The following is a 28,000-nucleotide window of genomic DNA, read 5'->3' on the forward strand; positions in this document are numbered from 1 at the left end:
CCAGAGGACATCAGAGGGGAGGTCCAAAGTGGAGGCCTCCCCTATTTTTAGGCAAACCAATTGTCAGAAACCAAGCAACTTGCCAGGAGGGCTCCCCTTCCTACTGCCTGTGTGATGATGTCTTGTCTTTTCCTTCCCAGCACAAAGTAAACTCCACCAGGTACTGATTTTTGCCCACTCTGCTCCCTCCAATGTCCCCACACCTAGCACAGTGCCTGGCAGGGATTTGTCAAATTTAGTTGCATGAAAAAAACCAAAGTTTTTATGATGGCAGAGCTATAATAACAAACGTGATATTACCTGACTATAAAATAAAATAAAATAAAATAAAATAAAATAAAATAAAATAAAATAAAATAAAATAAAATAAAAAGTAAGGAGTTCCCATAGTAGGCTCAGTGGAAGTGAATCTGACTAGCATCCATGAGGACAAAGGTTTGATCCCTGACCTTGCTCAGTGGGTTAAAGATCCAGCGTTTCCGTGAGTTATGGTGTAGGCTGGCAGCTATGGCTCCAATTCGACCCTTAGCCTCGGAATCTCCATATGCCGTGGGTGGTGTGGCCCAAAAAGACAAAAAAAAAAAAAAAAAAAAAAAAAAAAAATTAAAATAAAACAAGATATTATCTGACTCCAGAAGTAGCTTTCTTTAAACATCACAGCCATGGGGTGACTTTATGGGGGCCGGATTTTTTATACAAGTAGGGCCATTGAACTGCCCTGGTTTGCCTGGAATGTACTGGGTGTAGCACTAAAAGTCCCACTTCTCAGGACATCTCCAAACAGGGACAGCTGGTCAACCTCTATACCCTGCATTTGTGATCTCATGTAAATGCTGGCCCATTTTGCAGATCAAGAGACTGAGTCTGTGACCCAAGATCTCAGGGGCCAGGGTGACCTTAAAACCTGGCTTGGATGCATCTGTGTGAGGCCTAAGCTTTCCCCTCTCTGCGCGCCACTTTCATTTTCCTGTAAAGAGGGAGTGGCAGGCCCCTAGATCCTATAGCCTCTCCTGCAATGGCTTTTAGGATCCTGGAATTTCCTTTGGGCTTCAACCATTTGTTTTTTCAGTTGAGGTTAGGGGACAGTTTTCCCAGGGAGCCCCATTATGGGGAAAGGCTGAGTTTCTCTGCAGGGAAAGGTGATGGGGCAGTGAGGGGGTGGAGGGGGAGGGCAGCCTGTTCCTCTCCCCGAGCCTGAGAACAGGGTGGGAAACTCCGCCATCCTGGTTGCTGGCAGCAACTCAGCCCTTCCGTCAGCTGTCTGGGCTGGAGCCAGGCAATTCCAAGGGGCCAGAGCCTGCCTGAGTGCCCCAGGGGCCCTGTGCCTGGGGCTGGCAGCCTGGGCTGGGTGTGGCTGGGGTGGCTCAGGGGTACTAGATCTCTCAGGGGTCCACCCGGCTGGACAGGCCTCTGCAGCCCCCTGCCTGCCCCGGAGCCTGGCGCCTAGCGACTGCACTGGCCAGAGGTGAGTGAGTCTGGTCACCGAGGGCTCTTTGAGGTGGGATTGTGGATAGGTGAGACACTGCTCTCCTGCCAGCCCTGTGCATGGTGGGAGTCAGTGGGTGGGAGGACAAAGTGCACCCTGTGGGTCCCCAGCAGGCAAGTCACAGAAGGTCAAGGGCTGTCACAGTGACTGAAGATGTGGCCCGTAGTGTCAGAACAGCCCAGGTTTAAATCCCATCTGTGCCCCTTCCTAGCTGTGGGATCTTGGGGTGGTGGCTTTGCTTTTCTGTGCCTCAGTTTCCACATCCGCAAAATGGGAATGAAAAGACCCGCCTTGAAGACTGGTTCTGAGGCACTGGGTACACAGTCGGTTAATGTCATCACCCCCAGCTGCTCAGTGGTTTCTGTACCTCTCACCCTAGGGCTGCACCTGGGACCCTGGGAAGACAGAGGGGGAGGAACGGAGGCAGCCTGTATGCTTGTCACAGCCTTGCAACAAAAGGGGCCTGCAGCCACCCAGGATGCTTGGAAGTGCTCTGATAAGGACAGCGGGACAGTCCACAGACCTATGTTCAAGGCCTGGCTCCACCAGGGCTGGCTGGTGATCTCGATCTGGTTCCTTTCAGAACCTCAGTTTCAACACCTGTCAAGTGGGGATAATAACCATCCTCTCCTTGGGTGGGTGGGTGGGGGCGGTGCCAGGATATGGGGAGATAAGGAAGGCCAAGCATCCAGGCAGAGGCCTGGCAAATCTCAGCATGCTCTTTCTCTGTCTTCTGTTACCGCCTTGCTCCTGCTCTGCCTGCCTTTGTGTTGGGTGTGCGGTGAGGCTGGGGGAGCGAGAGAATGAGAAGGGCACCCCCAGCAGCGGGGGTCCCTGAGAACAACGGCCCAGAGGCCTTGAGCCCACGCTAGGGGCACTGGGCTCCTGGGACACAAGGGAGCAAGTGGTCTTGGAAAGACTTGGGCTCCAAAGTTCCTTCAGTGGCCCCTCCCTGACCCCAGCTGGTGGCTTCCCAGAAACCCTGCGGCCCTGTCCTGGGCCAGTGAGTGCAGGTCATGCCTCCCGCTGGCTAAGAGGAACAGAGACCAGTGCTCACACCCAGGGACCCTCCCTTCCTCTCTCTGGAGCTTATCTCCACCCAGCCTTTTCCCCTTGACATCCCCTCCTCGGGGCTTGATGACGTCTGGATCACACGCATGCACACACACCCCACATGCATGCTTTTAGCCTTTTTCTCATCAGCAGTGAGAGCCAGGATCTATACTAAGCTCTTTACGTATGGCAAATTATTTAATCCCAGATAGTTGTGTAAGAGGTATTACTATTCTCCCCACTTTGCAGATGGGGAAACTGAGGCCCGGAGCAGGTAAATGATCCTCCCCTGGTCCCACAGATGAGATTAAACACAGGCAGCCTGGCTCCTGAGCTGGGTCCTCAGCCCCTCCACCAGCCAGCCGTGGTGAGGGCCTGAGATTGATGGACTAGGTGTCTAACCTTCCTGCAAATTCTGTTTCAACAAATAGCTAATGATGGCATAATAGCCACATTTCTGCATGTACACTGTTCCGGGTGGCTGCCCTCATCTGCCATAGCTCTGCAACTCACATGATTCCTCCACACCTGCACCTCAACTTTCTTTTCTTTCTTTCTCCTTCCTTCCTCCACTCCAAGTGTTCTCGCTCTGTCTAACCCATCCATTTTTAGAGATGTAGAAACTGAAGTCTGACCAGAGGGGCAAAGTACTTGCCTAAAGTCACACAGCAAACCAGGAAACGATGGGAGGCTCTGTCAGTCTGGTCTCTAGCTCAGCCCTCAATATACTCACCAGGTTTGCCGGAGTGGAAGGTGGGGGGAGGGGATCAAGTTGCATCCCTGAAATATGTCCTTACCCCATCATTTAGCGCTGACCATTCTCTCTGTCTCCTCTCTCCACACCCACAACTCCTCCATCCTTGCCTTGAACCAGCCTGAGACAGTGACAGGGCTGCTGCCCCCCCCCCCCCCCGGCCATTATTACTTTTACCGCAGTTTATTGTGGGGGAGTTAAAAGAACTCTAATGGTGGAAGGCAAGGCCTAGCAGCAGGGTTTCCCAGCCTTCAATTTTGGGTGGGAAGACCTTTCTGGAATCCAAAAATCAGGCCCTAGAAACTGCTCTTTCATCTGTACCCATGCACATCTCCATCTCCTGGGAGTCTTCAGACTAACCCGTCTCACACACCCCTCCTAGGATGAGCCTGTAAGCTACTGGTCTAGCTGCCCCATGGCATCGCCTTCCTCCTGTTTCTCTCCATCCCCAGTGATGCCCAAGGATGGGGAATCAGTGTTGCCATGGAGACTAGATTTCATCTGTGGCATCAGGGATTCTGGGGGGCAGAAGTTGGGTCTCAGACTCTGGGACTGGCCAGGGTGATCTGGCTTCTCCACGAAGATTCTTATTGGGGTATCTGGTCCCCACTCCTCTGCTCATCCAAGACTTGGAGCATTGGCAGTTGCCATGGAAATGACTCTTGAGGCAAACCTGCCTATGTGGCCTGAGGAAGAATTCCTCAAGAAAATGGGGAGATTGCCAGACTTCCTGGCTCTGTGATGGGGCCTTTGATTCTGCAGTCTCCAAACACTGCCACTTCTGGATGGACCTGGAGCTGGCAGAGGATTTTTATTCAGCTCATCCTCTGCTAGCCTCTTGCCTCCCATCTCCTCTCTTCCAGTGCAGCCCCCAGGTCAGCCATGTGGGCTAGAGCTGGGGTCATTTTAGAAAAATGATACCCCTCGCTTAAAAACCACCTATGGTTCCCTACTGCCCACCAGATAGGTTTGGTGGCTTGCAAGGGGTCTCATAATACGGATCCCTCTTCTTTTCTCAGTCACATCTTCTGCCATCCTTCACAAATCACACGCACATGCACACATGCACGCTCATGTGCACTCTAACCTCATGTTACCCAGCCTCTGTACCTTTGCACACAGCTTCTTCTGCAGAGGTGCCTTCTCCCTCCACTGCTCCGTTAAGCAAAGCCTTCGCATCCTCCAAGGCTCAGCTCAAATGTCACTTCCTCCAAAAAGCCTCCCCTGATTTCCCTGGCCAAGCCACTAGCAGGGTCATGCAGGAGACACAAATGACTAACATCAGATCATTCTTCGCTTCCACCATGAAATATGTGGTCTCCCATTAAAGCTAAAAGTGAGAATGACTTGATTCATCTTTCTCTCAACAGATTGCCTTTACTTCTGTACTGGGGAGCAGGGCAGGCTCTATGGTGAATTGAAGCTGACTCATTGCCCCAGAGTCCAGGTCTTATGGGGAGGAGTGGGGATGGCTTGGAACCCCATCCTGTCTGAAATGAGGGCCCAATAGGGCTAGTTTACTGGAAGTTTGGACTTTAGGTGACATTTCAGAGCAATGACTGTGCCACGTTCCTGCACCCAGCTCCCTTACTTGGGGGCAGAGACTGGGCCATCATATTCTCACAGCCTCTAACAAGGAGTGTGGCACTTAGAAAGTATTTACTAGCTGCTTTTTGAATGGATATTTGAATGAATGAATCCATGCCATTTACTGAGCCTAAGAAACCTGCTCTTGCCTCAGGGCCTTTGCACTTGCCATTCCCATTGCCTGAAGTGCTCTTCCATCAAATAGTGATCTGTCTCCCTCTCCCTGCATTCAAGTCTCTGCTCAAAGGTCTCCTTTAGAGAGGCCTTCTCTGAACACTCTGCCTAAAGGAGCATCCCGCCCCCATCTCTATGTCCCATTCCTCTTTATATTTTAATTCACAGCATATATCACCACCTGTCATTATATTCGTTTTATTTTTCCAGCATTTACGTAGTGCTGCCAGTGAACTGGACATGCTTTCACACATTATCAACGTAAATTCCTTTAATCCTTGTAACAGCCCTATGAGGGAAGAGCTATCACTTCAGATGGGAAAACTGAGGCACAGAGAGGTGTGGTGACTTACCCACAATCACACAGCTGTGAGTGGCAGGGCAGGGATTCAAACTCAGGCAGTCTGGCTCTAGAGGTGTCTGCCTTCTTTACACATTATCTGTTACTTGCTCCTCGCCCTGGAGAATGCCAGCCCCTCCAGGAAAGCAGTGTGTCCGTTTTGTTCCCTCTGTATCCTCGAGATCTGGATCTGAGCCTGGCATGCAATAGGTGTTTGATAGATATTTCTTGGAAGGCTGGCGGAAGGAAGAAAGGAGGATGAGAGAATTGGAAGGAAGACTCCTTGGCCTTCTGAGCTTTCTGTTAGCCCAATGTCAAGGGATCGTGCCGGAAGTTTCTCAGCCTCCCGGAGGCTTTGAGTCAGCCTGTCTGGAAGGATCCCCGCCTGGCCTCCCTTCCCCTCCCTCACCCTCCAACAAGGCTTCTGTTTTCTGACCCTCCCAGGCAAAGGTGCCAAACCGCACTCCTGGAACCCCAGGCCCATGCTGTGCACATTTCCTCCTGTGACAGGGCCTTGAAGGAGCATTCCAGGCCAGAGGCAGGAAGTCTCCAGAACAAGGTGGCCTGGAGTGAACTGAGCTGTTGGGCAGCCAAGGGGCCCAGGGGGGCTGCTCTGGGCCAGATGTGCTGTGAGGCCTTAGTGCTACTCAGGGGATGAGCAGATGGGACATGCAGAAGGCTGGGAAGGGGTCCGTGACCGGATGCTACGGCTTCCTGACATCTCCAATCTACCCAGTGTTCCCTGACATCTGACCCTGCCTCTGAGGTTCCAGAGAAGGGCCTGCCCTGCCCTGCCTAGTTCTCCTTGGACCCTAAAATAATGGACCCCACCAAGAGAGTGGGAACACATTTTCCAGGTCACCACTGTGAGGTAAATCCCCCCTTTCCTGTAATAGTAATAATTACTAAGATTAATAGTATTGGTAATTGTGTGTGATCACAGCAGGCTTGATGCCAAGCACTTCACCAGCCTTGTTCTATTGAATCCTCACAACTCCCAGAGAAAGATGCTAAGGACGAGGAGCCTGAGACTCAGAGAGGTAACGCAAACTGTACAGAGCCACACAGCCTCCAAGTGCTGCAGCAGGGATTGAAACCTAGTTCTAAGGGATAAGGATCATGATTCCAGGGAAAACCAGGAGAGAAGAAGCCAGAAGTTCAGCCTGGAGTTCCTGATTATACCCATTCCTCACTTGCTGGGCAACTTTGGGAAAGATTTTATGAAACTTGTTTGAATCTCAGTTTTCTTACCAGTTAAATGGGCATAAGGAGGAATTGGCATTTGAGACTCTATGAGGTGCTGGTTGTTTTGCTAGCTGTTGCATATAGATTGTTTTTCCTTCCTTTTTAACAGCACGTTGGGCCATCTCTGTGGCCCAGACATGGAGGAAGACCCAAGGCCACATAGCCAGGGCCATCTCCTTGTTACGCTTCAATGCCCTGTGCCGAGAGAGGTGGGCAAGAGCTTGTTTCAACCGAAGGACTTGAATTAGATTGAAAAAATCTTTGCGGAAGCTCTGGTAGAGGATGTGGGGATGCCAGGAAGGGAGTTGGGGCTGAGCGGGGGAGGGGAGGGCAGTAGCCAGGGTTTCCTCATCCGGCCCTCGGCGGCATCTGGTCTGTGAGGAGGAGGCTGAGAAGAACCACTGGCTATGGTCTGGCTTCCAGCCCTCCTCTGCATCCAAAACCATCCAGGCTCATCTTTGAGCTCCATGGGTTTCCTGGAAACATAGCCTTTGCTTTGGCTCAGACTCCGCAAACTGAATATGCAGCCTGGTTTTCTCCCCTTCGTGGGACAGGGATGCTCCCGGTTCTGGAAGATACATCACCATCTGGTTTTTCTATACGAAACACCTGCTGCATGCCAGGTACTGTGTTTATGTCGTTTCATGGTATGCTCATGGTATATCCTAAAAAGGAGGTAATAATATCAGCTTCCTTTTACATCTGAAGCTTGAAGGAGAGAGATAATATGTCTATGGTCACTGAGCTAGGAAGGGCCTTTAAATCTGGTCTGGCTGATTCCCAAATATGGGCTCTTAGCCACTGTGAAGCTTGGAGCAGGGGATGAGTCTGAGACAACATTATAACAGTTAGCAAGGGCCCCAGACTTGGGGTCTTGGTGGTGGGGAGGCTTGTAAATTAAATTTGAACTTCCAGCCCAGAGATCTTAGACCTGCAAGAGGTCCCAAGAGATCACTTCATCCAGACCCCTCAGTCTTCTGAAAGGAAGGTTTCATTACTGCCATTTTGTAGGTAACCCTGCAAAACTAGAGCTCAGAGAGGTAAAGTAATTTGCCCGGGGTCACACAGCATGGAGCTGAACCATGCTGTCTTTTTATTGGCACAAGGCTGGCCCATTCAACTATGGTATATTTTAAAGCTGAAAGGGAGCCTTTGACACCAACTCCAACCTCCTTGTTTTATAGATAGAGAAACCAAGGCCCCACAGGGTCAGGGATTTATCTAAGGACATCTGCCAAGTAGATCCTATAAGGTATAAAAGAAAGAGTACTGAATTTTTTTTTTTTTTTTTTGTCTTTTTGCCATTTCTTGGGCCTCTCCCGCAGCATATGGAGGTTCCCAGGCTAGGGGTCGAATTGGAGCTACAGCCACCGGCCTACGCCAGAGCCACAGCAACAGGGGATCCGAGCCATGTCTGTGACCTACACCACAGCTCACGGCAACGCGGATCGTTAACCCACTGAGCAAGGGCAGGGACCGAACCCGCAACCTCATGGTTCCCAGTCGGATTCGTTAACCACTGCGCCATGATGGGAACTCCAGCACTGAATTCTTAATCTGTGTTCAAATCCCACCCCTGCCTCTCCTTAGCCATGTGATCTTGGGTAAGGCTCTTAACCTCTCTGGCCCTGGCCTCCTCAACTCGAAAATGGCCATAATAATGGCCTCCCTCACCCTGGGTTTGTGTGAGATGATGTACATAAGGTGTTTCTCAATGTCCTGGCACACATAGTAGGTGCCCGATAAAATATCACTATTTTGGTGATTGTTATTAATAATATTTAACCCTGATATTCTAAAGTCCAAAGTTTCTTAAAAGGATGGCCAGCTGGGTCTCGTCTACCAGGCCTGGGGCTCTTTTATGAATTTCAGGGCCTGGGGAGGTTTTCAGAACAACAGAGAGAGCTTGAAAACAGGGCTGCAGAAATGGATAAGCCTGGTTCTCAGCATCCTTGCTGTTCCCTCCTGCAGCAGCTTGGGGCAATTGCTGAGGAAGTTTCCTTCGGCTGCCACCTTCCAGGTGTCTCAAGGTACCGGAAGAGAAGCCATGCTCTGGGGCAGCAGCAGATGCAGCCCGGCTCAGGGCTGAAGGTGGACTGTGCTGGCCTGGATTTAGGGGGACAGCGGCTGGAACCATGACTTCTCAGAGGTCACCCAGGAGCTGCTCAGAGTCTGGGTGCCAAGCTCATGCCATGAGCAGGACACCGAGCTCATGGCACGCATGGCTGGCTCCTGGTTTGTGGAGACGGTGATCACCACTGGCAGCCTCCCCCAACCACACCCTGAGGAGCTCACATACATACCCGTGCTCGCTGCCTTCCAGATACGCTGTGTACACAGCTCAGGGATTATTTGCGTGAATGGACGCCAGGCTGACTTCAGAGGATTAAGCAAATGGGGTTCCCGGCCTCCCAGTCCAGTGGGTTATAAGCGTGGGAGAGATTTTGTTTACAGGCCACCTCCAGGGGCTGAGGCAGTGTTTATGGGGAGAGACCCAGGCTATTTGCCCTACAGCTTTGGACGTAAGCTGAGTGACCAGGAGAACACGTAGTGTTTGTGCCTTGGACTCGCGGTGGGGGCCAGAGTGGCTTTTTGGCCTGGAAGGAGACATCCATCCAAATACTCTTGCTGGGGGGCCTTCTGTGGCTGTGAAGGACTGCTGAGTCTGCAGGGAAATAGCAGGGCTGGGTTTGCAAGGAAGCGTCCGCACCCTACCTGGGCCTGAAGCCTGCTTCTGAGTCAGGATTCTCTCTGGGGCTGGGGTCCAGCCTGGGCTCAGTCCTAGCAGAGGCAAGGCCCAGACTGCTTGGGCCTCTGGGATGTTGGTAAGGAGCTGGTGTTATTCTAAGAACAAAGAGGAGCTTCCGGGGGCTTTTAAACAGGGAGTGCCTTGATGTGGTTTGCATTTTCAAAACAATCTGTCTAGCTACTAGGTGGAAAATGGAATCATAGTTGATGTGACATGCTGGTTAGGGGTCTGTAGCCGTCATCCAAGTGGACAGAAATGATGGACAGACTTGTGAGCTGTTTAGGAAACAAAATGGATAGGATTTGACAGACATGGGGGTGGTGGACGGGAGGCACCAAGAGCTGGGATTCTGGGTCAGGGTCTCAGCGGGAAATGGGTGACCCACTCAAACGGGGGCTTGATGAGAACTTAGGCAAGGGAGGGCTTAGAGGGAGTGGACAGCAAAAAGGATGGTCAGCACTCCAGGCCTAAGACACAAGAAGACCTTCCTGCCCCCAGATCGAGGGGGCAGGGAGGGAGTGGTTACTGGGACACAGGTTGTGCAGCTATGGCCAACTCATGGAGAGCTTGCAGGGAGGGCGCTGGGAGAAGAAACACCTGATCTGCTCTCTTCCTGCCCGGCAGCCCCTGCTGGGCCTTCACTGATTAAACCCAACTAGAATCAGAGGGCAGGGAGTCTGCCGATATTCCTACAGCCCAGCCTGCAGGGCACAGACCAGGGGGCAGTGAATCTGAGGACAGAGCACACTGGAGAGAAGGAATGACACCACTCTAATGGGGGCAGGGGGGAGATGCCAGGCAGTGGAGTGGACGTTTTGGGAGGTGGGGAGGGTCTCCTACCTCTGTGTTCCCATCAGCCACTGGGGCCTGAGCAAATGGGCATCAGATCCTTGCTTCTGCCCACTGCTGCAGAGCCCTATGCTCAAAGACAGCCCCATCCAAACCCAAAGAAAGTGGGGCAGCCTGTGAGGCAGCCAGCGCCTTGCCTCCCCGCTGCGGTGACTCAGCCCGAGCTCCCAGTGTGGGCGTGGGACCAGGGAGGAAATTTCTCCCAACACAGAGCTAATTCTGTCCCAGCGCTGGCAGCCAGGCCTGCGGCTGGGACAGCTTCTGGTGCTGTGTGGTTTCGAGGTTCCTGAGTCCAAGCTAGGGATCCAGGGATGGTAACCCCAAGGTGTCTCTTGGAGCCATTGGCAGGGGGGTGCCCTCTCTCTGCACTGAAGGGTGAGAGGCTGATGTGATGGGACCAGCCTTGGGACTGTGGCAGCAGGCCAAGATATCTGACCTACAGTCGGCTGGCTGGGCCTGGGGGAGGTGGGGATGCCGCTGAGGAGGGCCCCATTACGTTTCACCTGCAGACTGTGTCTGTGATTTGGGACAAGCAGAAATAGCTAAGGTTTTGAGGTCAGAGTGTCCTTGCATCAAATCCTAGGCTGATGCTTAAAAGCTGTGTGAGGAGCTCTCTCGTAGCCTAGCGGGTTAAGGACCCGGCATTGCCAGTGCAGTGGTGTGGGTTTGATTCTTGGCCTGGGAACTTCCACTTGCCACAGGAGAGGCCAAAAAGGAAAAAAATAAAGCTGTGTAAGCTTGGGCAAGTCACTTCACCTCTCTGAGTGAGCTTTCTTTGCAAATCTACGCCACGAGGAAGACATGGAGCAGTGAGGTGTAAGGTGTGTGAGGTGCCAGGCAGATGCCACAAATGAATAGGCCAAGGCCCTCTTCTTTGTGGCTTAGGGAGGGTCACTCCCTCTCCTGGACCTCACTTTCCCCAGCTACAAAACAGGATGCCCTCTGAGTAGCCTCCCAGCTCCTGAGAGCCTTCAGAGGCTGAGAAAGCTGGAGGAGAGGCATCCGGGACCGCCCAGACCTTCGGGGTGAGCCATGGAGGAGGTGGGAGATGGGGACAGGAGCCAGGCCAAACACAGAGGGAAGAGTTTTCAGTTTCCCTAGTGGGCTCCCACACCCACGGGCCCTGACTAAGCCCCTGTTCTTGAGGCCTGGGGCCTATTGCCAGGAGAATGTTTGCAGCGGGCTAGAGAGGCAGCAGCTGTGAGGCAGTGGCTGGGCGAGAGCGTGGCAGCTAGCAGCTTAGGCCCACTAGGCACACTGGTGAGTGATGCTGGCAGGGGGTGGGAGGGAGCAGGGCGACAGAGAAGACAGGGAGAGTGCATGGAGAAGAAAGAGGCAGAGAGTGAGAGGTACAGAGATGGGGAGATACAGAGACAGAAACAGTGGGAGAGAGACCATGACAGGCTGTTGGAGAAGGAAGCAGGGTGAGACACAGACATGGACAAAAAGAGAGCAAGTCCTTTGCGGACTCTGGCAGAGGGGCAGGGCAGCAACACAGGGAGGAAGCACAAGGCAACATCTGCTGCCCAGATGCCTTGCAGCCCTGCTGTCCCTGAGCCCAGGGGGACATAGGCCAGCAGACAGCAGCTGGAAAAGGGGTGGGGGGTGGGGAACCTGGATTCCCAAGGACCTGGGTTCAAATCCCTGTACTCCGCTAAGCAGGCATGTGACCACCAGCAAGTGACCCTTCTCCCATGGATCCCCAGCCTCAGACATCTCCTTGGTAAATTAGGACTGATGACAATGACCTTGCATGGTCCAGGAGAGAAAAGCTGTGCCCACTGCACCCAAGCCTCCCCACCACACATCCCTGAAGGATGGATGAATGAATGAGGCCTGTCTCCAAAGGGCTTTTCTGGCAGCACCTGGAGTGTGACATGTCCCCATTATCTAGAAGCAGAGGACCTTGGGGGAAGCCCCAGGGGACCTCCATCTTGCCCCATCTGTAAAATGCATACCCTGATCTTGAGGGGTCTCTTGGGAGGTTTCACTGGGGCCAAGACCAGAAGATTCTGGAATGTTCCAAGGCGGCAAGGCAGTGAAAAGGAAAGAGAATGAGTTTGGCAATTCAGCAAGCTCTCAGCTTCCTCCTCTGTCTAGAATGAGGAATCTGAACTACCTTGCTTACCAGAGCTATCTGTGTGACCTGGGCAACTTCACTTCCCTCTCTGGGACAGTTTCTTTTCTCATTTGTAATAGCACTTAGAACCTTGCCTAGAATTCGGTGAGGGTGTTTGTTTAATAAAAGCTAAGCAAGTAACATCAGCTCAAGGTTTTAGCTCTCTGTGATGGGAGGAACCCTAGGGTGAGGGTTAGGGGCCCCCTTTCCCCTGCTCCTTCCCCAGCAAGGGTTGCCCTGGCCAGGTGGCAGGGCAGGACCATCTGTGCAGGATCATCTACCTGGTCCATCTGGTCCCGGCAGGAGGAATCCAGCCTCGGCCACCGCACTGGCACCTCTGACTGGGTTGACTGTTCCTTTCGTGGGCTGGTCCAAGTTCATTCCTGGCCTGATGGAGGAGGCTGGCAGGATGGAAGAGGATCCTGCTGTCAGCGGCAGGATGGGGCTCTAAAGGCCCTCGGGCAGGGCCAAGGCTGCTTGTTTGGCCCTTCTCCTGCCCCATGTGGCTTCATGAGGATTCGATGACCCAGGCACAGACCCGTCACTGCCCAGGCATGAACCCCAGACAGGGATTTGGGGTGTTTGTTTGTTTGCTTTGAGTTTTTCTGGCCCTCAGGAAGGGAAGGAGGGCTGACATAATGACACCCCTGCAACCATCCCCATCTGCATCAGAGGCCTCAGCAATCCCCCGCGCTTCTTTTATTTTCATTCTTCTCCGCATTCATTTCCTTTATCTCCATTTCCTTCTTACTTTCCCTCCCACCCCTGCTCCCATGGAGCCATTCTAATCTGTTCAGTATGTATCTTGTTCTTTGGCCATGTTCTTGCAAAACGTGTGTTACTGTTTTGTGGGTGTTGCTGCTTTTGTGTGCATGTGTTCTGTGTACTTAAGTGCTATTTGGGTAGGTGGTTTAAGATGCTCTGCGTTCCTTTGCTGTGTGTACACTTGCTAATCTGTTGCTTCTAACAGCTGCGTAGCTTTCCCCGTCCCCCCTCCCACAATGGTCGGCTTCCAGCCATCAGCAGATGCATCTGGGTGCTGGGTCCTTGATTGTCTCTTTTCATGCACCCGGTCTCTGCATGGGCGCTTGCTCCTGAGCTCGCACCTGCAGCAGCGCTTAGTCTGAGGCGCGCGGTCAGGGGCTGGGAGTGCCAGGCAGCACCCCTCCCAGGACAGGATGGAGTGTTATAAATAGCCTCCTGGAATGTGGCTTCTATTGTTCCCTGCCCACAGCATGCACCAAGGCCACCTTCCCTGGGAACTTGCCTGGCGCTGCCCCCTTGTCCAACCTCCTCCTTCTCCCAGTCCTACTTTTCCACTGCCTCACTGGGTTTTCCTGGAACGCTTCCTTAATAAATCACCTTTGCAAGAAGCCTTATTTGAAGTTTGTTTCCTGGGAACTCAAGTTAAGACATGCCTTCCAAACACCACACACAGGTATCCATGAATGTGGTTCCTCATGGGGCTGTGGGGTGCACAAGGGTTTGTGGGCACCCGCAGATGACCGGAAGCCCATGTCAGCCCTGAGGGGCGTCCAAGCCAACTTTCTATTCTTTCTGCAGTTCTCGTTTGCATGTGTTTGATTATCTGTTAAACACTTGGGCTTGGAGGTTTCCCTCCAAAATTACCTGTTTGTATCATTAGTCCATTTTTCTGTTGGGATTGTTGTCTTTTTTAGATTTGCAGGAAGGAGTTCCTTGTTTATTCTAGTTGGCAATCCTTTGTTAGGTGTGGAGACTGCAAATCTCTTCCTCTATCAAAAGCGGTGTGTGTGTGTGTGTGTGTGTGTGTGTGTGTGTGTGTAGCCCATGACAACGATAGGGCCTGGACCCCAGCATAAGTGAGGCTATGGAGCAGAGAGCTGGGAGTAAGGCTCTCCAGTACAGAGTACGCAACCTGGAGGAACAGCAAATGGCAGTAAGTTATAACAATAATGATGGCTATGTAAACTATGTAGGTTGCTATGGGCTGAATTGTATGCCCCACCCCCACCCCCACCAAATCCGTATGTTGACTGACATCCCAAACCCCAGTACTTTGGAATGTCACTGTATTTGGAGACAGGGCTTTTAAAGAGGGGATCAGGCTAAAGCGAGGTCATTGAGGTGGGTCCTAATCCAATCTGCCTGGTGTCCTCATAAGAAGAGGTGTTGAGGATAGAGGTACACACAGAGGGACAACCACGCAAGGACACAGCCATACCCTGAGGCCCTGCTTGGTGCCCACATTCTGCTCTGACCTGGGATATGGATCCGGATAAGGCCCTGGCTTCCTCCTCAGGGAGCGTGCCATCTAGTCAGGTGTGTGCTTCAGTAACTGGTGTATAAATACCTCGTGCCCCACGACAGGGTGCAGGGCGCTCTGGGAACCAGAGTGGAAGGCAGCGTAGTGTCCTGGGGCTGCTCTAAGGAGTGACTACACACGGGGTGGCTTAAGACGACAGGAATGTATTCTCTTGTGGTTCTGGGGGCCAGAAATCTGAAATGGAGCTGTCCCAGGCTGTGCTCCCTTTGAAGGTTCTCAGAGGATCCTGCCTTGTGTCTCCCAGCTTCCTGGCGCTCCAGGTGTTGCCTGGCTCATGGCTGCATCCGTCTAGTCTCTGCCTCCATCCTCACATGGCTTCACTGTTTCTTTTTTTTTTTTTTTCCGTATTTTGTCTTTTGTGTTTTTAGGGCCGCACCCCTGGCATATGGAGGGTCCCAGGGTAGGGGATAGGAGCTGTAGCTGCCGGCCTACACCACAGCCACAACAATGCAGGATCCAAGCCACGTCTGCGACCTACACCACAGCTCACGGCAATGCCAGATCCTTAACCCACTGAGTGAGGCCAGGGATTGAACCCACAACCTCATGGTTCCTAGTCGGATTTGTTAACCACTGCGCCACAACAGAAACTCCTATTTTTCTTTTTTTGAGGGAGGGCATTCAACCCACTACAGGTGGAGGGGGGGAACTTTCTATAGAGGAGCCTGGTTGTCAAGGATGAGTTTGAACTTGTAGACGAAATTTAAAAGGGAATGGAAACTCTTACACCCTGAAAAAAAGAGTGATTTTGATTTTTGGCAGGTGTCATGCAGCAAATGTGTTGGCCAAAAAGGTTTTAGTTGTTCCAGTTCATAGAAGCTTTGTCTCCCACAAAGCAGAGCTCTCAGACCTCCCAGGGCCTTGACTCAGACTAGGGTTCCCTGGGTCTTTCCTCATCATCCTCACCAAACTGGGAGGACCTTAACTCCTCCTCCCAGCAGCTTGGAGAAGTAGGCAGGGCAGGGATGTTATTATTCCCATTTTGCAGATGGCACAACTGAGGCTCAGAGGTGGGGCAGTGACTTGCTTAGGTGACACAGAGGGTCTCCTGCCTCCCATACCACCTCCTCCCTGGTGTCCCCTTTTGGGGACTTATGGGAAATGTCCACCCCAAAAGACTGCCGAGACGGGCCTGGGGAGTCTGTCCTAGGAGCCCCAGAGCAGAGCAGCTCTAGGTCCTGGTTCCAAATGGGTACAAGTTTAGGATCACAGGCAGAATCTGGGAACAAAGCCAGGACAGCTCATTGGTCCCCTGGGCTCTCTGGGAGGCCAAAGGTGGAAAGAGGGACAGGCTGGTCACAGGCTGGCCTGCCCACCTGGGCTGTGATGGACCATATCAACTTTGGCAAACAATCTCCATCTGCTGTAGACCTCAGCCATATTGTCCTGAAAACTGGAGCATGTGTATTCCTTGAGCAGCTAAAAAAAGGGGAGCAAAGTAGAGGTGTTCTAGGAGAGTGGGGCTGGGGACCCTGGGGCATCAGGAAGGATGTAAACAGATGGAAAGATGTGCTCCACTTTCTGGAAAGCAAGGTGGTTAAGAGCAGGGCTCAGAGTCAGAGAAACTTGGGTGTGAACTGGCCCCTTGCTGACCATGTGACATTGGCCTCACTGCCTTACCTGTACATTGGGAATAATAGTAGGAAACCACTGCTGGGGTTTGTGGGGGATGTATGAGCTAATGCCATTAAAGCGTTTAGTGCAATGTTTGGGCTAGCGTGTGTATTTATCACAAGGAACTAAAACCAAATTAAATGTAATTAGATGTAGATCTCAGAACCAAACAAACTAATGCAGAAATGGCAGATCAGCAGGATGAATGGGCTTGCTGGCTTTGATCTGCAAATGTGACACTGAGCTTCCTTGTGGTCACGTCAAAAAGGGAAATGTGGGAGTTCCTGTTGTGGCACAGAAGAAACGAATCCAACTAGGAACCATGAGGATGCAGGTTCAATCCCTGGCCTGGCTCAGTAGGTCGGGGATCTGACATTGCCATGAGCTGTGGTATAGGTTGCAGATGTGGCTCAGATCTGGCATTGCTGCGGCAGTGGTGGAGGCCGGCAGCGTAACTCCAATTCAACCCAAGCCTGGGAATTTCCATATGCCATGGGTGTGGCCCTGAAAAAAAAAAAAAAAAGGCGGGGGAAATGTGACCAGTTGCAGAACTTGGTTTATCAAGAATGAGGAAACACAGCAGTTACTCAGGGGAAGTGATGTTTCCGAACTCGAGTTCTCCAGGGCATTTCTCACTGTGCAGGGGGCTTCATGAAGGCACCCTGAGAGAGGCAGTGGGTAGCATCACTGTCCAGGACTAATATGGCACTGCAGGTGTGATTTCCATGGAGTAGCTGCTTGTAGGGGCCTTGAAGGAAAGGCAAAGGGAAGCTATGAAAGCAGCTCAGGAAAGCCAGCTCTGTGGGAAGATCAAGAACGTGGGAGTTCCCGTTGTGGCTCAATGGAAACTAATCCGACTAGCATCCATGAGGTTGTGGGTTCGATCCCTGGCCTTGATCAGGGATCTGGCATTGCCGTGAGCTGTGGCATAGGTTGAAGCTGTGGCTTGGATCCCATGTGGCTGCAGCTGTGGTGTCAGCTGGCGCTGTAGCTCTGATTCAACCCCTAGCCTGGGAACTTCCATATGCTACAAGTGTGGCCCTAAAAAAAAAAGAAAAAAAAAAGGGGGGGGATGAAGGTCTGGGCTCTCAGAGTTCAACACCAGGCTTAGAGGGTTCAGAGAGGTGGGGTTGGGATTACTAACTCCTCAGGAAAGCAACAGAGTCCAAGAGTCTTTTCTCTGGGGATCTTTGGAAGTAAGGTACTGGAGTTAGATTTCCTAGCTATGTGGCTTTAGGCAAGTTGTTTCACCTCTTTGAACCTCAGTTTTCTTACCTACAAGCAAATATTATCGTGGTAAAGCTGTTGCAGAGCACAATATGGCATATAGGAAGTCCTCATACATATTAGCTATGATTATATACAGTTTCCCATAAGCTTCCTGGTTATGGAGGGTTTAAGGAGAGGAGCATAAGAGAGAATTTTATAGCTCTTTCCAACTGGCAAAGGAGTCATTGTCATTTCTTACGACCCTCCCAAAGCAATGTAGGAGAGGTTCTTACCTCCCTGGAGAGATGAGGAGATGGGAGCTTAGAGGGGCAAATTCTTGCCTTTGTCGCCCTTGAGCCGCCCTTGAATCTAGATCTAGAGAAATAAAAGCAGGCAGGATTCACTTGTCCTCTGGCCATCCTGTCCCCTCCTACCATCCCAAGCAATGGCCATTTTAGGAGGGAGTTAAGAGTAGAAGCCTAAAGGGGTAATGATAATAATAACGGTAATAATAACAATAAACACCTAGTGCTTTTACCCTGTAACAGACCCTGTTCTCAGTATTTTGCATGTGACATTTTAATCCTTTTAACCATTTGGACTATTACGAGCACACCCATTTTATAGGGAAGACCATTGAGGTGCAGAGAAGATAACTGACCCCAGAGGCTCAGGGAAGGAGGGGGGAAGGTGAGCACCTTGTGGGGACACTGACTCACTCCTGGGTGGGATGAGGAATGAGGAATAATCAGACAGACGTGCCACCCTGTTAGCGCCACCTGTGTGCACCTGGCCTGTCCCCCTGCCTGCTCAAAGATGAAAAGCTGTATGGTCTCTGACCCCAAGCTTCTTCCAACCCAGCGTAAGTGCCAGACATGGTGATGTTATCTATATTCCAGGCATCTCTGCAGATGCTGCAGTGCCAAGTGCTGGGTCCTGAGACCTGCTGCTCTCCCCTCCTCCTGGGGCTCAGACACCTCCACTTCTAATGAGGAGGTGGGCAGGGGGTGGGGCAATGGCCTGGCATGCCCTCCCTCCTACATACTTCCCGTCTCAACTCAAACCTGTCCTCTAAAATTCGACTCATAGCCTACCGGCCCCAGGAAGCCTCTGATGCCCTGGCTGGGGAATGTCCCTCTGTGGGGCTTCCTGGCCGTGCCCTGAACACAGCACCACCTGTCTTGTACCCCGTGACTGACTATGAGCCTCTGTGGGAAGGGACCCTGGGCAACCATTTCCTCAACTCTGGATCCTGCACAGCCCAGCACAGAGATTGTGGACACGCTTATTCCTTCTTCAAGGACACACTCGGTGGCTGTCATCAGATCACAATTTCGGAGGCAGCATAGAGTGATAGTCAGGAGCCCAGCTTCTGTAGACATGGTTCCAATCTGGGTTCTCCCCTCCCTCCCCAACCTGCCTGGATGCCTTGGGCAAGGGTCTTTCTCTCCTTCGGCCTCGTGCGGCCCCTCCTGTGGTTAAAGTGAGACCACCTATATCACATGCTCAGCACAGGCATTATTTTCGTGAATATCTGTCACATTTCTCCAGGGTGTGGGCATGTGGGGGCAGCTGCTGTTTCCCCATCTTCTCTCTACATTCCACAGAAAGCCCTTGGGGGCCCCTGGTCAAGCAGCTCAGGAATATCCTCCCAGGCAGCAGAGTGGGATGACACCCAAGCTTAAATTTGGATCCCCTTGAGCTCAGAGTCCGCCATGGAGATTTCCAAGTGGCTTTTATTTAATAAAAAGCAAATGATGACTTTCATGCAATAAAATACAACCTCAAGCTCATCAAGGACCAGGAAAGAATTTATACGGAGGAAGGTTGGAGTTACTTATAATGAAGCATCAATTGGCAGTCTCGCCAGGCTGAATGAAACATTTGGTTCAGAGCCCATTTGTCAGATGAGGAGAGCCTGGGTGGTAGAAAGCACATGGGCTCTAGGGTGTCAGCACTCTGGGTCTGAATTCTGGCTTGGAATTCAGCTGTTTACCCCAGGCTGTAATGTAATCATTGATTTTTATCATTGTTTACTAAGTCCTAGCACAAAACTGAATGGTCCATGTTCCTGGTTGCCTGTAATTCTTATATCCATTCTATGAAGTAGTGAGTATTCCCATTTTACTGAGGAGGAAACTGAAGCTCAGGGAGGAAAAGCCAGCCTCTCTGAGCCTCTGCTTCCTCCTCTGTAAACAGGGAGTAACAGTGATTGATTCTTTCTCTGGCTCTGAGTCCACCTAAGCCTGTGGTTCTTAGACCCAGATCCAACTGCTGCCTCCTCATTTTTCTTTGCAGGTATTTCTAGCTGTGTGCTCTGAGACTGATCAGCCAAAGACCCACGTTGGAGAGCTTTGGATGTCACAACAGTGAATAAACAGTAAGGAATTTTTTTTTTTTTTTTTTGCTTTTCAGGGCTGCACCCAAGGCATATGGAGGTTCCCAGGCTAGGGGTCAAATCAGAGCTACAGCTGCCAGCCTACACCACAGCCATAGCAATGCGGGATCTGAGCTGCATCTGTGACCTACACCACAGCTCACAGCAACTCCCGATCCTTAACCCACTGAGCAAGGCCAGAGATCGAACCCACAACATCATGGTTCCTAGTCAGATTTGTTTTCACTGCGCCACAACGGGAACTCCCAGTAAGAGACTCTTGTGGTCTTAACTCATCTCTCCAAAGGACACTGGTTGGGGACTATGACAGGATGGGTGCACTGGAGAATGTCAGCATGGCTGTCCCCGGGGTTTTGGAAATACGGTTGGATCCAAGTTCACAGCACAACACATGCCTCCTTCATTGTGTTTAGCATCATTACTATTTTTCTGTGATTTGAAGTTTTTTTTTTTTTTTTTTTGATGAATTTCTGTTTCCCCCACTAGACTGTAAGGGCTTCCCAGGGTCCCAGAGAGGCAGCAAAAACCTGGTGGTCAAGATGGTAGACTCTGAAGCTGGGGCCTGACTCCTAGCTCTGCCTCTTCCCAGCTGTATGCCTTGGGCAAGTTACTTAAACTCTCTGTACCTAAGTTTCCTCATCTGTCAAGTGGGATTTGTAACAATCTCACTGAATTGTTAAGAGGAAGAAAACAGATTATACACATCAACCCTTTAGTAGAGTACTCCGTAGGTAAGAGGTGTCAGAGAGGTGTTTGTCAGATAAATAAAACAGCAAAGTGGGAACTGGTTAAACCATCCAACTGGCCTTGCTCAGAGATGGAGAGGACGCTGTCAGTCTTCCTGGTGTTGGTCAGCCCCTTAAAGTTGTTCTAATATAAAAGTTCCCCTAACCATCCCTGCCTCCCTTGCAGAGAATGGATTTTGAGGATTACAACTCCACCTATGAGGATTCGTACACAGATGATTTCGACACCATTGTTGCTTTAGAGGAGTTCTCTCCCCTGGAAGGCAGGGTGGTCAGGATCTTCCTGGTTGTGGTCTACAGCATCATCTGTTTCCTGGGGATCCTGGGCAATGGCTTGGTGATCGTCATCGCCACCTTCAAGATGAAGAAGACAGTGAACACCGTCTGGTTCCTCAATCTGGCCGTGGCAGACTTCCTATTCAACGTCTTCCTCCCAATCCACATTGCCTATGCCGCCATGGACTACCACTGGGTGTTCGGGACGGCCATGTGCAAGATCAGCAACTTCCTGCTCATCCACAACATGTACACCAGCGTCTTCCTGCTGACTGTCATCAGCTTTGACCGCTGCATCTCCGTGCTCCTCCCTGTCTGGTCCCAGAACCACCGCAGCATCCGACTGGCTTACATGGCTTGCGTGGTGATCTGGGTCCTGGCTTTCTTCTTGAGTTCCCCATCCCTCGTCTTCCGGGACACAGCCCATCTGCATGGGAAAATATCCTGCTTTAACAACTTCAGCCTGTCCGCCACCAGCTCTTCCTCATGGCCTACTCACCCCCAAATGGACACTGTGGGGTTTGGCCGGCAAATGGTGGTGACCATCACCCGCTTCCTATGTGGCTTCCTAGTCCCAGTGCTCATCATCTCAGCCTGCTACTTCACTATCGTCTATAAGCTGCGGCGCAACCGCCTGGCCAAGACCAAGAAGCCCTTCAAGATCATCGTGACCATCATTATCACCTTCTTCCTCTGCTGGTGCCCCTACCATACGCTCTACCTCCTGGAGCTCCATCACAGAGCCATGCCTGGCTCCGTCTTCAGCTTGGGTGTGCCCCTGGCCACTGCCATTGCCATTGCCAACAGCTGCATGAACCCCATTCTGTATGTCTTCATGGGTCAGGACTTCAAGAAGTTCAAGGTGGCCCTCTTCTCCCGTCTGGTCAATGCTCTAAGTGAGGACACAGGCCACTCCTCCTACCCGAGCCACAGGAGCTTTACCAAGATGTCATCCATGAATGAGAGGGAGACCAGCATGCTCTGAGCCTCACCTGGAAGCCCCCAGTAGATACTTCCAACCTTGGGGGCACAAAGCCATGCCTTCTCAAGACCACAACAAGAATCTCTTGGGTACCCACAGGTGCCCACTCTATTTTGCATGGGGCTGAGCAATGTTTTGAGCTGGGAATCCAGTTGGAACCCCTTTCTTCCAGCGGCATGGTGGACAGAGCATGCCATGGTGCTTAGCCTTGGACCAGCATCTCATGCTTCTTGGGAGACCAGATTTGATTGATGCAAAGCAAAAAAGAGATTTCTCAAAAGCACTGCCATGAAATGGGATGGGCTTAAGACAGAAGGATTAAGCTACCTACTGAGTGCTCCCCAGAAATGATACCCACACTTTCCAAGGCCCATTCCTGATGTGAGCAGAGGAGGTCAGAGCAAGCACAGTGTGATATAAATCATGCCTTGTCCCATGTCCCTACATCAACAGCCTGCCAGAAATCCTACCACTCAAGCCATTCCTCTGGGTTAGGGCATATAGAAATGCACACACCTTCTTCAGGTTCCCTGGGAGGAGAGGGTTACAAATGAGCACAGGAACTCCCAGGACCATGCATTTGACTTTCAGATCAGATGGGAAGACAGAGAACAGGTTCCAAGGGCCCATGGGGCTCTTGTGGGGGCAAGAGAAGCAGGGCTGCAATGAGGACTTGGGGCTTGGGGGAAGGAATGGAGAAAGAAAAGACCTTTCAAAGCATGTATGCATGAAGCAGCTCACCCTAGAACTTCCCAGGGCTGTAGCTCTTTTGGGGGTGGGCATGCCAGCCCCTTGTCCTAAGCCCTGTTCTCACTTGGTGTTTGTTACCCTCAGGCTGGTTCGAGGTGGCAGCTTCACAGCAGCCCACACTCTATCACAGGGACTCCTCCCTCTTCCCTGGTCCACTGGCTGTGGTGAGTGGTGCTCAGAATAAAACACCCCAAGGCAGGGGGCAGGTTGGGGGAGGACTTGTCTCCTTCTCAACTTCCTCAAAGCCTGGGCGACAACCTGGAAGCACCTCGCATATCAAAGATGTGTCCAAGGGCTCAGTCCCTGAGCTCAAAGCAGAATCTGGAGCCTGGATCCTTGGACCATGCTCCTGAGATGCAGCGCTGAGGGAGTCTCGGGCACAGGGCTCCTATATACAGTCATGTTGCCTTTTCTGGAACCTGAACCTCCCTGTGCTGCAATGTCATCATCCATTTAACAAATGAAACTCAGAGGAAGAAAGTCTCTCATCCAGTGTCATACAGCTAGCCAGAGGCAGAGTTAAGGTCTGCAGCCAGCTCTGTCTGGTCCCAGAAACTCTATTCTTTTATGGACAATATATGTACTTAGGACATTCTAGACTATCCTGGTAACCTACATTTATTTAGCACTTCTATGTTAAGCACTTTACATATGTATTTCATTTATCCCTCACAGCAGCCCTGAGTTAGGTACAATTATCACTTCCCTTTTATGGATGAGGTATATGGAACTCAGAGAGTTTAAGTAACTTGCCCAAGGGCACCCAGCTGGTCTCTGTTAGAGTCTGAACTTGAACCTAGGTCTGTCTGGCTCCAATAGGGCCACAGAGGCTTGGGGTTTTGACCCTATCTATCTATCTTCTATCTATATCAGCAGGTTAATGTAAACATCTTAAAGGCAGCTTTGCAAAGAGTTCTTAAAAATGATCCAACATGGCAAAGAAAATGTCCTTGGCTTCCAGTTCCTTTGGCACCCGTTCATATCCACCCACCTGGCTCCCACCTCCTGTGCCTCCTGAGCTCTCTGGGGAGGGTAGTGGGGACAGGGGCTTGGTGGGAAGGCCCTTTGGCCTCCAAGTGTCCATATTCTGCTCTTGTCCAAGTTTCTTCACTGCGAAGCCAATTCTCCAAAAAGATGCAGTGAACAGATGTAATGTCTACATAGCGCCAGGCAGTTCCCGAGGCCACGAGCTGTCTGGAATTATACCTCATTAAGAGACAAACTGTTCCTTCCTTTGTTGGGTCATTGTACTTGTGACAAGGCAGCTCTGAACTGACCCCAAGCTGGAGCCTCTGAGTGCTTCAAGCAATCTGCGCTTAGTTTGAGAGCAAAAAGGAAGCTTTAAATATTGTCCAGTGCCCCATGTCACTCACCTCCCCAACTTCACAGGGGAAGCATCCAGGGCACAAGATGGAGTGGGACATGTTCTGGGCCCCAGAGACAGTCATCAGCCACTTGGGGAGGACTGTGCTGTTTCTTGGGGCTCAGTTTCTTGTTACTCTGGGGCTGCGTGCATGCCAGGCCGTGCCGCAGAAGCCAGGAAACCATTTTGTTGTTGGAAAAGCTGATGAACAGGAGCAAAATTAAAACCAGCTGTTTCCCTCCTTGGAGTCAGGGCTGGCTCTTTCTGGCTGCCCCACCAGTCTTCCTGTTCTGTAGTTTCCCATCAAATGCTTAAATGCAACCACAACCTTTTTAGTCTTGTCCCTACAGCTTCTCCTGGGGACCCCCACAGGTCACACATGTAAAGGCTCTGCGGTTCCCAAAGCACATTCATCTGAACTACTCCACAAGTGGCCAATGTGCTTCATGCCCAAGAGCCCTCCTCCCAGTGCCAAGACCTGCTGATGGGGCCTCAGCGCTGCCTCCTGGGCAGGGTGGGTGGGTGGAGGGGGCTGCGAGCTGTAGGCTAAGGGACAAGAAGCGAAGATGGTGTTTGAGGGTGGGGGAGAGGGAGGAGGGAGGGAAGAACAAAGGAAACAGAATGACAATGAAGGAAAGGGATCTGGCATTAAGTATCTAGCATTATGTCAGGCATAAAATCTCACCAAGTCTCAAACCAGTCCTGTGAGAAGAAGATCCTCAGACCTGTGTGGAAGATGCAGAAAGGGGGTTGCAGATTGGGGACCTCACTTGTTCCGGGTCACACAGTAGTAAACGGCGGAACTGGGTCTGCCCCTGAGTTCTTAGCTTCTTCAGTCTTTGGGAGGATGGAGAGGCAGAGAGAGAGGGAGGGGCAGGGAGAGGGGACGGGAGAGAAGGAGGAGGAAGAGGGAGGGGCTCAGAAGGGGAGACTGACCCAGGCTCTTAAGCCTGACCCCAGAGTCAACTCTGGAGGCCTTAGGGGCCAGGATAGGTGGGAGAAGAGAGAATCCAACAATGAGAATTGGGCGGGCCTTTCAGACATCCTGCCCAGGCCTTTCCCATTTTACAGATGAGGGAACTGAGGTTGCAAGAGCTGGCCTTTGAGAAACATGCAAAAGGAGGTAGGGTTGGCTTGGATGGAAGTGGTCAGTGATTCCCTAACTCCTGCCTCTGGCCTCCCTCTCCCATCCATCTCCCTGACAGGCTACGATGCTCTGACTTTGGAAAATTGCTGCTGGGGCTGATATTCAGGACTAGGGGAACTGGAAAGTCACTTGTCTGACTAGGAAATAATTCATAAGGGACTTTCTTGCTTCCATTCTTTTTTTTAAAAAAATTTTTTTTGGCTTTTTAGGGCTGCACCCACTGTACATGGAGGTTTCCAGGCTAGGGGTCAAAGTGGAGTGGTAGCCACTGGCCTATGCCACAGCCATGGCAACGATGGATCCGAGCTGCATCAGCAACCTACACCACAACTCACAGCAATGCCAGATCCTTAACCCACTGAGCAAGGTCAGGGATCGAGCCTGCGTCCTCATGGATACTAGTCCAGATTCATTTCCACTGAGCCATGACAGGAACTCCTTGCTTCCATTCTTTGAGCACAAAGTTTCTCTTGAATAAAGACACTGAAGCAAGCCTAAGGCTCTGGGCTGCAGGTCCTGCTCCTTGTCTTCCCTGCCCACCTCGTGGAATATTAGCCAAGGCTCAGAGAGGTGAAGTGTCTTGTCCAAAGTCACACAGCTATGTTGTGAGACAGCAGGAGAAACCCTGAAATTCACAATCTCCCATTCCCCACATTTTGGACTCCAAGAAATGCATATCTTGAAAAAAATTCCCTGCACTCATTTATTTTTCCTGGCTATGAGATAGGTAGTGATTTAGCCAAGATTACATAGAAAGCCATGGCAGAGAGGAGACTGAAACCCAGGACTCTGTCCTCCTAAGTCTGTGCATTGGGCTACCCAAGGACAGAGGCTCCCATCCACACAGTCACCCAGCCATCTTTCATACACCCGTCTATTTTCATAACCGTCAATATATAAATCAACCCATTTATCCATTCTGCAAGCATCTACTTAATACTCCTTTTTGCCAGGCCCCATGGTCAGCACTGGGAATAACGGGTGGTCAGGACATACATGGTCTCTGTCCTTCTGAGCTCATTCATTGGCCAGTGGTGACAGCCAATTAAAAAAAAAAATACCCCAAATGGAAAACAACTATAATCAGTACTACCCACATATTATAGAGGGATGTGACCCTGGCCAAAGGCCAAGGAACTTCCCCAGGGGAAGAGACATTTCAGATATGAAGGATGGGTGGGCACTGATTCAGTGGAGAGGAGCAGGAGAGGGTGCTTCAGGTAGAGAAACAGCATGGGCAATGGCATTGATTCAGGGGGCGGGGAGCAGACTGACTCTGGGAGACAGAAAGGGGGTGGGGCTGCAGCACTGAGAGTGAGCAGGGACCAGATAGGATGGAGAGGAGCCTTCACCTTGAGATGAAGGGGAAGCCAGGTGGAGGGAATTAAGGGCTCAGACCTGCCTACTGAAAGGAGGCCCAATGGCCAGGGCTGCTCTTGGGGGACAAGGTGGAGAGGGGCAAGAGGGGAAGTGAGAGACTGCTGGAGCATCCAGGTGAGTACGATGGTGCCTGATTTGGGGAGCCAAGGTAGAGCTTGAGAGAAATGGACTGTTCCAGAGATAGTTAAAAGCTACCCAAGCTTTCTCTGGGGAGCGGTTAGCAGGAAACCAACCCAGGGCTCGTTTCAGCTGCAGAGGCCTCGGTGTGTTGCTTTATTGACGGGAATTAATTGTAAATATTATTCAAATTTACTTCCCAATGCACAATTATATTTCTCAGGGGAGCCCTCTGAGCACATAATAAAGCCCTATAAATAATACATATATTAACCTAAGAGGAACAGAGGCACATTAACGCAGCAGTTGCGGGTGGTGGCTGGGGCGAATTTACGCAGACAAGACTCTACGTGCTTGAACTTGGGGTTTAACCTCAGAGGTTACCGAGTTCTGCCCTGAGGGATCCTCCAGGCACCCTCCAAGAAATCTGCTGTCATTAATCTCATTGAATCCTTCTATTGAACTTTGTGGTAGGGACCATTAAGCTAGTAAGTGACAGAGCTAGGACTAAAACTCCAGTCTCTTTGATCCTAAAGGAACGTACAGACATAAACCATCCTCTAAAGGAACTCCTCCCAGCAGAGAGGATGGCAAACACATGCTCCCTCTCCAGTGGCAGATTTTGAAGAGGTGGGAGTGGGGAAACCTGAGAGATGGCGTTTTCATTTGGAGAGAAGAAATGGTGTTGGGGTGAGCTTGTCACTTCATTCTGGCTCTGGGAAGCTTAAGATTGTTGAGTGTGGAAGAGACTCCTTCATTATGTTCACTCCTTCCCATCCCCCCATTTTGCAGCAGATAAAACTAAGGCTTCTTTGCAAATAAGATTGGGAAGTCCTACCTCACTGGCTGCTGTGAGATATGTGGCAATGCTCATGTGAGTCACTTTTAAAGCATCATCATTCTAGAGTCCTGGGCATTCACCGAGCTGCCCTCCTCACTTCTTAGTTTGTTGACAAGGGTTTTGCTGCTGGTCTGCCCTGAAGGGCTCTGCCCAGGATTTGGAGTCACTGGGGAGTTTCTAGCAGAGTATCCTTCCAGGGAAGGCAGGAAATCTTGGAAAAACATGGCACAGGGCAGAGAATGCTGTGTTTGGGGCATAAACTTTACCATTCAACACTGTCCAGGGTGTGAGTGAGAGATGTTTTTTATCTTGATCTAAATGGTGGTTCCACGGCTGTCTTCACAAGTAAAAGCCCATTTATCTGTACATATAAGATGAATGCACTTCACAGGAGTATATTATGCCTCAATTAAAGGTATTTTTTAAAATAAAATAATTCATGGTGTCTGCAGGAATGACTTCTCACTTCCACTGGCACCCTGGACAGATTCCTGTCTGGGGGCTTCTCTCTGATTC

General features: G+C 51.1%; 1 protein-coding gene across 3 annotated transcripts in view; it reads left to right on the forward strand.

Moving 5' to 3' along the window:
* CMKLR1 (chemerin chemokine-like receptor 1) overlaps positions 1–27,935 on the forward strand; it is a 47,915-nt gene extending 19,980 nt beyond the window's left edge. The window contains exons 1-3 of one of the 3 annotated variants that reach the window (XM_021072208.1): positions 6,973–7,262; positions 19,783–19,864; positions 20,795–27,935. In XM_021072208.1, coding sequence (XP_020927867.1) covers positions 20,798–21,889 — 1,092 coding nt within the window. In that variant the 5' untranslated portion in view covers positions 6,973–7,262; positions 19,783–19,864; positions 20,795–20,797 and the 3' untranslated portion in view covers positions 21,890–27,935. 3 annotated transcript variants of the gene reach the window in all.

The sequence above is a fragment of the Sus scrofa genome, chromosome 14 (genome assembly GCF_000003025.6).
Source record: "Sus scrofa isolate TJ Tabasco breed Duroc chromosome 14, Sscrofa11.1, whole genome shotgun sequence".
NCBI lineage: Eukaryota > Metazoa > Chordata > Mammalia > Artiodactyla > Suidae > Sus > Sus scrofa.